This window comes from Lissotriton helveticus, chromosome 5_1 (assembly GCF_964261635.1).
Source record: "Lissotriton helveticus chromosome 5_1, aLisHel1.1, whole genome shotgun sequence".
NCBI lineage: Eukaryota > Metazoa > Chordata > Amphibia > Caudata > Salamandridae > Lissotriton > Lissotriton helveticus.
In genome coordinates this window covers 1,657,590,060-1,657,601,032 of record NC_136065.1, presented here as the reverse complement: position 1 = coordinate 1,657,601,032, position 10,973 = coordinate 1,657,590,060, and the positions used below count along the sequence as shown (strand labels likewise).

Here is a 10,973-nt window from a genome sequence, read left to right as displayed (position 1 = left end):
AATTCAGCGTCGAACGTAAAAAAGTTTTTTTGCAGGGCAAACCGTGCAAGGTCAAGTATAAAGTTGGTGGGCACTCTGACCGGTCTCACCCTTTTCTCCAAAAACACGGTTAGTGTTTCAAGTGCTTGGTCTTGTGGAATCTGGGTGTATAGCGACACCACATCTAATGTGACTAGAAGTTGTCTATTTTTATTGAATTGGATAGTGGAAATGCGATTGAGGAATGCAGTGGTATCTTGGAGATGAGCAGGGATGGTATGTATGAAGGGTTTCAAGAAATGGTCTATATATTTGGCAATCGGTTCGAACAGGGAATCGCACCCTGAAATTATGGGACGTCCCGGAGGATTGATCTCGTCCTTGTGCAGTTTCGGAAGCACATAGAACACAGGGGTTCTAGGATTCTTGTTCTGTAGAAACGCAAATTCCTTAGGTCCTATAATTCCCTCGTCGAAACCTTTTTGGATGATAACAAATAGTTGATTCTTTAATTCTATGGTTGGATCCTTCCCGATGCGTCTGTAGCAGTTCTGGTCATTGAGCTGGCGGTTGACTTCTGATTTATAGTTGTTAATGTCCCATACAACCACCGCTCCGCCCTTATCGGCCTGTTTTACTACAATAGTGTTGTCATTTTTAACAGCCTCTAGGGCATCCTTTTCTGCTTTAGAGAGATTGAACTTCACATAAGACTTCTTTTTCTCTATTGATGAAATCCCTGACAATACAGTTGTTTCGAACGTTGAGACTTCCTTGGGAATTTTGGGGCCTTTTGGGCAGAATGTCGACTTTCTCTTAAGGCCAGTAGTTTCTTCCTGAAAGCTTTCAATAGAGTCCTGAAAAAATGTTTTCAAACGGATTTTCCGACAGAACTCCAGTGTCTCTAGTTTCATTCTAGTGAAATCTGTTGGTCTTGATGGGACAAAGTTGAGTCCTTTAGTCAGGATAGATGTTTCTGCTTCCGACAGAACCCGATCAGATAAATTGTAGATGGGTGACACTTCTAGTTGTTGTACGATTTTTGACGTGTCCTCATTTGCCATGGTTGTGTAAAACGTACCCTGCCTCTGGATTTCTGTTGGCCCCTGCCTAAAAAAGGCTGTTGAGTCTGAGCTTGTTGCTGATGTTAATTAGGTCTGTTTCCTGGAAAATATAGCACAATTTTTCCAGCAAAAGGTCCAGGCGGTTTATGACGACCTGCACATTACGATTGTCAGTACGTCAGCCCCTCCCACAACAGACCTAGCACCTAACACCTCTAATCTCTCACAATTCTCGCCACTGAGCAATACTCAGGTAGCCAGACTGCTCTCACAGACCAAATCTGGATCACCGGTGGACCCTTGTCCGCCTTATATCTTACATCAAGTCCCAGAAATAATCTGCCCGGTCCTCACCTCGCTCCTGAACACTGTGCTTAGCTCCGGTCTCTTCCCCGATAGGTGGAAGAAAGCATGCATCAGGCCCATTCTCAAGAAGGAGACATTGGATCCAACTGAATCCAAGCACTATCGACCAATATCCTGCCTCCCTCTTCCATCCAAGATCTTGGGGAGAGCCATGAACCAGGAGCTTACAAAACACCTAGACCACAATCATCTCCTAGACCCCACGCAACACGGTTTCAGGGCCTCTCACTCCACCGATTCCGCGTTGATAGTAGCAACAGAAGACATCCGCAGGATCATGGACAATGGGGGAAGAGCTGCCTTGATCCTGCCGGATCTGACAGCGGCGTTCGACACCGTTAACCATGAGGTCTTAGTGAATAGATTGAAGGCGCTAGGCATCATAGACACCGCCTTAGTACTTTTTGAGTCCTTCCTAAATGCCCGTACACACCAAATCCACTGGGGTGGGATTCAATCAGCAGAGTTCCATCTTCCCTGTGGGGTACCCCAGGGGTCGGCCCTATCACCCACCCTATTCAATCTGTATGTCACCCCACTTGCCTCTCTAATAAAATCTCATGGCTTGCATTTAGGGGCAGATTTATGAGGCCCTTGCGCCTCTTTGCGCTGCAATTGCGTCACTTTATTTGACGCAACGGCGGCGCAAACAATGTGCCCTATTTACAACGTGACACATCTAGGAGATGCGTCACGTTGTAAAGCCCTGCGCCATAAGGAGGCGTTCCTGCGCAGGGGGGGCGTTCCTGCGCAGGAACGCCTCCTGAAAGGGCTGAGTGAAATCTATAAGATTTCACTCAGTCATTTTCAGGCCAATGCTGTGTCAAAACCCTGCGCCTGCTTGAAGCAGGCTCGGTCTTGACGCAGCATTGTGAAGATGGGGCACACCCGAGCCTTGCTGGAGCTGCGTCGCGCTTGCGACGCAACTCCAGCAATGCGCCACCTTTACGGCACAGATGCGTCACGCATCTGTGCCGTTTTTGCACCATGGTGCGCCGCATTACAAATGCGGCGCACCATGGGTGGCGGAGCTGTGGCGCACTGTGGCGCACATTAACTGGCGCATCCCTGGGGATGGGCCAGTTAACATAAATCTGCCCCTTAGTGTCTTACGCCGATGACACCCAATTAGTGGTGTCACTCTCTCAATCGGTGGAAGCTACCGCAGACAGTTTCAGAAGCTGCTTGTCTGATGTAAAGAACTAGATGAACGCTCACTTCCTAAAGCTTAACACCGAAAAAACGGAAGTGATCGAGTTCGGCCAAAAACCTTTCATCTGGAGCCACCTATGGTGGCCTTCAGAAGCGGGCAGCTGCCCTGTGCCAGCCAAGAAGGTCAGGAACCTAGGCTTCATAATTGACAAGGACCTTACCTCTACTGCACAGATAAGTCAGGTTTCCTCGGCATGCTTCTTTACATTGAAGATACTTAGGAAACTCCTACCCTACATACCGTTTTCACTTAAGAAAACAGTTGTGGGAGCTTTGATCATGTCCAGGGTGGACTACTGTAATGCTCTTTATTTAGGAGCAGGTGAGAACCAGCTGGCCAGGCTCCAGTCCATCCAGAATACAGCAGCCAGGGTCTTACTCAACCTCCCAAAAAGACATCCTACTTCTAAAGCCATAAGAGGACTACACTGGCTCCCAGTCAGGCGCAGAATTCAATTCAAGGCCCTGTGCCTGGTTCACAAATCACTTTATGGGAACACCGCCCTGGAGCTCTTCAACCTCCTCCCCCGCTATGTGCCAGCTCGCACTTTAAGATCTTGCAGCCAAAACCTAATTCAAATCCCCAAAATAAGGAGAGTCCGGTGGGGCGGTAAATCCTTTACCAACCAGGCCCCCAAGCTGTGGAACAGCATGCCTATCACACTGCGATCGGAAAACAACAGAGCCAGTTTCAGAAGGGCATTGAAGACTTGGCTCTTCATGATGCCGTAACAGCCTGATACCTCTTTTTGTCCCACAGCGCCAAGACGCCTCGGCATAAGAGCGCTTTAAAAATAATTCACTCGCTCACTCACTCAGGACAATTTCTATGGGCCAAAACGTGCTTCCGTTGCTCCCCTGTGAGACCTTTGATGCCTGTGAGACCTTTAGTGCCTGTGAGACCTTCGGTGCCTGTGAGACCTTTGGTGCCTGTGAGACCTTTGCTGTCTGTGAGACCTTTGGTGCCTGTGAGACCTTTGCTGTCTGTGAGACCTTTGGTGACTGTGAGGCCTTTGGTGCCTGTGAGACCTTTGGTGCCTGTGAGACCTTCGGTGCCAGTGAGACCTTTGTTGCCTGTGAGACTTTTGGTGACTGTGAGGCCTTTGGTGCCTGTGAGACCTTTGGTGCCTGTGAGACCTTCGGTGCCTGTGAGACCTTTGGTGCCTGTGAGACCTTTGTTGCCTGTGAGACTTTTGGTGACTCTGAGGCCTTCGGTGCTTGTGAGACCTTCGGTGCATTTGAAACCTTTGGTGCCTGTGAGACCTTTGGAGCCTGTGAGACCTTCGGTGCCTGTGAGACCTTCGGTGCCTGTGAGACCTTTGGTGCCTGTGAGACCTTTGCTGTCTGTGAGACCTTTGGTGCCTGTGAGACCTTTGCTGTCTGTGAGACCTTTGGTGACTGTGAGGCCTTTGGTGCCTGTGAGACCTTTGGTGCCTGTGAGACCTTCGGTGCCAGTGAGACCTTTGTTGCCTGTGAGACTTTTGGTGACTGTGAGGCCTTTGGTGCCTGTGAGACCTTTGGTGCCTGTGAGACCTTCGGTGCCTGTGAGACCTTTGGTGCCTGTGAGACCTTTGTTGCCTGTGAGACTTTTGGTGACTGTGAGGCCTTCGGTGCTTGTGAGACCTTCGGTGCATTTGAAACCTTTGGTGCCTGTGAGACCTTTGGAGCCTGTGAGACCTTCGGTGCCTGTGAGACCTTCGGTGCCTGTGAGACCTTCGGTGCGCTCTTACAGGTTGGCTATCAAAGGCTCCCGGGGAAGTACGCTGATCAGTGCTGTTAATGCAGCGTCCTTTGTCAAACCAACAAAAACACCTGCTGCTCCTACACACCATGTTTGACTTTCCGCGAGAGAGAACCTTGTTTCTAATCAGAAGTCAACGTTGCACCGCTAATGACGACCGTGCCTCCACGACCCCTTCTGGCCTTATATAGAGGCCACGCGCCACAAGCGCACCTGCAGATCCCGAGTGAAGCTCTCACTGCACCATGACTCTCCTGGCTCTGCTGTGCTCCCTGGCCCTGGCCGGCACCGCCCTTGGTAAGTAGCAGCAGTGAGGCTTCATCATTTCTGACTGCTAGGGAGCCCTCACCACCAGGCCATAAGTCATCTCTGCTTCTTGTTATCCACTCTCTGAGACACAGCAGCTGTACTTCTGTGCCAGAGCCTAAAGGGCTACCTTCCAAGCGGGGTAAGATTTGTCTTCAGAACGACAATGCCCTCTGTTCCCAACCCTAGATCAGTTTTTGAGAGATCTCTTTTATATAATTGTTCAAAAACAGAGTTAACCCGGGGTCTTCATCGATGGCCCTGTACCACCCCGAGTTAAACAGAGTTTGTGCACGAACAAGAGTTCAAGGGCAGAAGTGTGTCTTGTTGCCCATCTAACCCAGCAGCAGAGGGCGCAGGGGCACCCACGCCTTCCTCTGTTAGTCGAAGGTGTCAGGGGTGTATCTTACGCTTTTGACGGTCGCTGACCAGTTCCATCATGTTGCTCAAAGTACTTTTGTAGTATTATGCACATCTAACGCGATTTGTGAGGAGGCACCTAGTAATGTTCCACATTGTGATGCCTCTCTGGACTCAGGGTAACTCTTGTTTTCTTTACACGCGACTGAAACGACAAACTGTGCCTTTCGTTTCTAGGTTGTGGGGTCCCGCAGATCCACCCGGTGCTGAGCGGCTTTGCTCGGGTTATAAAGGGCGAGGAAGCCGTCCCTGGATCCTGGCCCTGGCAAGTCTCCCTGCAGGTAAGGACAAGTGTGCAAGCCCGCGTGGAGGTAATGTACCAGCAAGACAGCGCCCTATGCCGGAGGCTTCTAGCAGAACCCCCATTACCCCATAAGTGCACTTAAAAGAGGCCATAGCCGCCAATATTGTACATTCTGCTGACCGTGCTTTAGCAAGGCTGTCCTACTGCAGGCTTATAAGAGAGAAATTAACACTTTGGCGCGTGGGCGGGTGCTTTTCATGTCTGTTCTATACTAAATAACTAGGGGATGGGGACCAACTTTGAACACCTTCCAGGGATAGAAAGAGGGTGTAGGTTTTCACCTTCAAAAATGCTTCTTTGCTCGCATATGGCACTAGTGAACAAGGTTGGACTTACCGAGCTGCTGACTACTGACACAGGAAACAATAACATCGATGTGCCTGAATATTTTCCTCCAATTTATTACATTTTGTTTTCCACTGAGGTTGTCACCCTCTATAGCTGGGGGCTCAGGGGCCCGCTTAGTTCTATTCAGAGGAGGCTCCCTGCTAGTGAAGGCTACGTGGATTCCTCTGGCCCCCTCCTTCCAGTGTCGTCCTGTACATTTAATGATGGTATACACCTCAGGATGCTCTCCTCTGCCTCTAGGCGCCCTAAAGCTGTCGCTGCTGCTACCCCAGTCATCCAAAAAGCAGCACCTCCTATCAGCGAAGCACCTGAGCAAGGCATATATTTCAACCATGTCCTCATGCCTTCCGATTAGTAAGGAACTACAGGATTACTTTCTCATTGCATATTTTACCTGGTGAACCCCAGAGGCCAAAATAACTATTGCAGAGTTAGCCTGAAATGTCTGCACCAACCCAACGGGAGAGGCCTTAGTAATGTCCTCCTAGTGTTTGGTTAGTAGCGACGAACAGGTAATAAAGCAAAGGGCGCGCTGGAGGCCTGGGTCTCTAATGTACTTTTTGGAGACTGTGCATGACAAACGATTACCTATTCAGTTTCCTCAGTGTGAAGTACATGTCGTAAAAAACAAATTCTGGTGCTTTTCTAAAATGCAAAATTACACAAAATTGCCAGTTCAGCTGTTTCAGTGAGTTGGGCGAGGCGTGCTCCTGGGTGGTGACATCCAAGCCTACCAGACCGTGCACGAGACACATGTCCTAGCAGTTCGGGATGGACTGTGCCTTTGGGGGAACCTAGACTGACCTCATTTTGCATATGGCTGTTCCCTTCTTTAATGGCGAGAAGGTAGAAAACAAGAAGAAAGGCTTTAAATTACATGGGGCAGATTTACAAGCCCCTGGCGCCACCAGTATGTCACTTTTCGTGACGTACTGGTGGCGCAGGTGGCTCCTTCATATTTACAAGGACAGGAAAAGCCACTCTGCATGACTTTTCCTCTCCTTGTAAATACAGCCCCTTCACACGCAGCAGTTTGCGTTGAAGGGGCGTTCCATGGGTGTTGCTGTGGGTGTGCCCACGCAACACCCATGGAACAAGACACATCTCCAGCTTTACGAGAAAACGTAATTCTGGAGATGCCTCAGAATGCGCAACGAGGAGAAATTCTTTAATTTCTCCTAGTTTTTTCCTCTTTCAATGTATGCTACATTCTACAGCACGCACTGAAAGAGAAAAAAGCCTTTAGTGATTGTTTTTGTGCAGGAAGGGGCACCTTCCTGCACAAAAACAATCTCCCCATGGCGCAGGCATCCTTGGCAGCTGTTTGTGTGCCAGCGCAGAGGAGAGCATAGGAATGCGAAATATTCTTGTAAATATGTTGCATTCCTGTGCTTTGAAAGTGCCGCAGTGTGGCGCAGCCAAAGTGTTTGCGCTGCCACGCTGCGGCACTTACTGGTAGATCTGCCCACATGTGTTTAATCCATAATTTTCAGTGATCCCTTTATTGCAAGGTTTTAAATAGGGTACATCTTAAGGTTTTGCCTGCACAGTGCTTGCACTGTGCTTGTGAAATCCCTTGTATTTAATATATCATAAAACGTGTCTGTTATCAGTTGCCATGGCTGAATTACTGTGTTCATTCGCTTTTGTGTGGAACTTTTTTTAACTTTCCCTGGCTGCATGGATTTATGATACTTCCAAAGCTGTTCACAATGTTTAGCCCCATTCACTGTCAAAATAAGATCTCTTCCCATGAAAAAGGCAGACAGCTTCCAAAAGTATGCTGGGATGCTTCTTTTTTATTACTTAGTTGTGTAAAGCCGATGCTTTTAGCCTTAGAACGTTTGTGGCATTTTCTATTCCTGCCTCAGTACCTTTCTTTGCACTTTCTAGGCATTATCATTTTGATATTTTCAACTTAATTTATTTGGTAATTATGTTCAAAATATAAATGTTGCAATAACCATTGCATGTTAAAAATAAAGTTCATATACAAGAACAAAGCTACGTTTTACTACTAAACAGGTAGCCACAAGTGCAGTTCTCTTGAAAACAACAGGGTCATGATTTGAATGGTGCAGCAGGTGTAAGCAGCTCCATAGGGGTCATTCAAAGAGCCAGGTCTTTAGATCCTTTCCGAATTGGTGCAGTGTCGGGCTTCTGTGGAGGTGATACGAGGGTTCGTTCCAGGTCTTGGCTGCCAGGAGAAGGATCTTCCACCTGCCGTGGTCCTGCAGAAATGAGGGACGGTGGCTAGGGTGAGGTCCACTGAGCAGAGGTTTCTCTTAGGGGCGTGGAAAGAGAGTTAGTTATTGAGAAATTGGGGTCCGGTGTTGTAGAGGGTTTTGTAGGCGTGTGTCTTCTTTCAACGGGGAGCCAGTGGAGGTTGCGGGATGTCGAAGATAAATCTGGCTGCGGTGTTCTGTACAGTCTGGAGTTTGCGGAGGAGTGCTTTGTTGGTTCCAGCATAGAGAGCATTACCGTGATCCAGTCTTCTGGTAATGAGTGCGTGGGTGATGTTTTTTCTGGAGGCTGGGGGGTCCACTTGAACATCTTGCAAAGTATGCAGAGGGTTGTGAAGCATGCAAAGGATACGCCGTTTATCTAGTGATTCATGATGAGTGAGAAGTCGAGTATGATGCCAAAGTTGCGTGCATGGTCCGTTGGGGTAGATGGGTGTTTGAGGGTGGAGGGCCACCAGGTGTTATCCCAGGCAGAGGGGCTGGAGCTGAGGATGAGGACTTCTGTTTTCTCCGAGTTGAGCTTCAGGCAGCTGTTTCTCATCCAGGTCGCAACAGCTTTAATCCCTTCTTGGAAGTTGCGCTTGGTGATGTCAGGTTCCTTGGTGAGGGAGAGGATGAGCTGCGTGTCATCGGCATAGGAGACGATGTTGAGCCAGCGGTTTTTGACGATAGTTGCGAGTGGGGCCATGTAGACGATGAAGAGGCTGGGGCTGAGGGAGGATCCTTGGGGTAGTCCGCATCTGATCTCTGTCAGTTCTGAGAGGAAGGGCGGGAGTCTTATTCTCTGTGTTCTGCCTGAAAGGATAAATCGCATCCAGTCTAAGGCTTTTCCTCAGATGCCAGCGTCGTGGAGTGTGGTGGCTAGTTTGCGGTGGGAGACAGTGTTAAAAGCTGGCAATAGGTCCAGGAAGATGAAGGCTGCTGTGTGGCCTTGGTCAAGGAGGGTGCAGATGTCGTCGGTGGTGGCGAGGAGTACGGTCTCAGTGCTGTGGTTGCTGCAGAATCCGTATTGGGAGGTGCTGAGGATGCTGTTGGTTTCTATGAAGTGAGCTAGCTGGGTGTTGACATCCTTTTTTAATGACTTTGGTGGCAAAAGGGAGCAGTGAGATGGAACTGAAGTTTTTGAGATCTGTCGGGTCTGCAGATGTTTTTTTAGGAGGGGGTTGAATTTGGCGTAGCTCGGGTGCGATGGTAGTGGCGGCCCTGTGGAAGTTGCGTGGCGGGCAGGGGTCAGTAGGTGCTACGGAGTGGATGCTCTTCATTGTCTTTAAGGTGTTTTCTCTGGTGAGAGGGGTGCAGGTGAGAAAGGTGTTGCATGGCATTGCTTGGGGTGGGAATTGAGACGGTGCCGTAGTCTTGGTCATCAAAGTTGTCGTAGAGTGTCTTGATCTTGAGGTGAAAGAAGGAGATGAGTTTGTTTCAGAGGTCTTGGGAGGGAGGGACATCGGTTGCTGCACTGTTGGGTATGGCGAATTTCTGTATGATGGTGAGGAGTTCCTTAGAGTTGTGGGCGTTGGAGAGGATTTGGTTTTGTATTTAGTTTTTCTTTGTTGATTTGATGAGTTGGTGGTGTGCTGTGATGGCTGCTTTGTACATGGTGTGTACTTCAGTGTTTTGCTGTTTCCCCATGTTTTCTCTAGTCATCTGCAGGATCGCTTGGATTATCAGGGGTCCGTGGTGAACCAGTTGGCTTTCTTGTTGTGTCATGTCGTGGTGTTCTGGCGGGAAGCGAGAGTGTTGGCACAGTGGCGATCAATTGGTCGAAGTTGCTTGTCGCTGTGTTGGCGTCGGTCATGGTTGGGGGAAGAGTGCAAGTGAGAGCGGAAGTGAGGTGTTCTTCGGAGACTTTCTTCCAGTTTGTGCATTGGGGGTGGAGCGTGGGCTTTGTGCGTTGGGTTTCGTGAGTGAGAAATGGCTGCAGTGGGTGGCTGAAGAGAATGTTGTTTCCTCCGGTGAAGGTGGGGTCGAGTGTGTGTCCTGCTGTGTAGGTGGGGGTGGAGACAAGTTGCTTCAGTCCTATGTAGGTGAAGTACTCACGGAGGACGGTGGTGTTGGGATCGCTGTGGTTGTCCAGGTGGATGCTCAGGTCTCTGAGCAGTTAGTAATCTATAGAGGTGACGGCATGGGGTGGGATTAGGTTGGTGATGACATTGGCAAAGGGGTTGCAGGGTCCAGGAGGTCTGTGGGCGAGTGTTCAGCGGAGCGTCATTCTGGAGTTTGGCTGGATCTGGAAGTGGATGTGTTTCATGGGGGGCTTGGTGTCGTCCGAGAGGTTGGTTGTCAATCGGAGGGAGCTTTTGTGGACAATGGCAAGGCCTCCTCCTGGGCGGTTGGGGTGGTCTTTGCTCAGGATTTTGTATCCATTGGGGATGACGGTTGTGTTGCCAGGCATGGAGCTGGCTTTGGACCAGGTCTCTGTGAGGAAAGAGACGTCGGGAGTGTTGAGGAGGTCCTTGATTTCTACGACGTGTCTGTGCAGGGAGCGTATGTTGAGGAGGATGCAACTCAGTGGCTTGTGTGTGGTGGCATCTGGCAGGTTGGGGGTTACTACCTGGGTCTGGAGGTGGGTAAAGGTGCGGTGGCAGTGATGGCAGCAGGTTGGGCCTTGGGTGTTGCTTGGCATCGAATGATGGCAGTTGTTGTTGCATCCGGCGTTGAGTGCTTGGAGAGAGCTTGGGTCGTACTGGTGAGGGGTCAAGGGAACAGAGTCCCTGGCGCTCGTCGGGGTCGGGTCACTGATGGGTGCAGACCCCACAGTAGGGGTCGGGTGGGTGTTACAGCTGGGAGGCGGGATCAGGAACGACATGCTGGGGGGAGGGGCCTTGGGGGCAGCAGCGGCATGGAGTGCATGGGAAAAGGAGACAGAGGAAAAGAGAAAGAAACAAGAGGCAATGAAAGGAAAAGCACAGGAAAAAAGGAATGGAAAGAAAGGTAAACAGAAAAAAAGAGGACACACAGAGCGGACTAGCAGATGAGCAAGCTCTTCCACT

The 10,973-nt window shown here is 49.7% G+C and overlaps 1 protein-coding gene across 1 annotated transcript in view; it reads left to right on the top strand.

Moving 5' to 3' along the window:
• The first annotated feature begins 4,549 nt into the window (after window positions 1-4,549).
• Window positions 4,550-10,973, top strand: part of LOC144755692 (chymotrypsinogen B-like) — a 90,987-nt gene continuing 84,563 nt past the window's right edge. Inside the window, exons 1-2 of the mRNA XM_078644870.1 lie at window positions 4,550-4,659; window positions 5,266-5,369. Coding sequence (XP_078500996.1) covers window positions 4,608-4,659; window positions 5,266-5,369 — 156 coding nt within the window. The 5' untranslated portion in view covers window positions 4,550-4,607. The remainder of the gene's footprint in view (window positions 4,660-5,265; window positions 5,370-10,973) is intronic.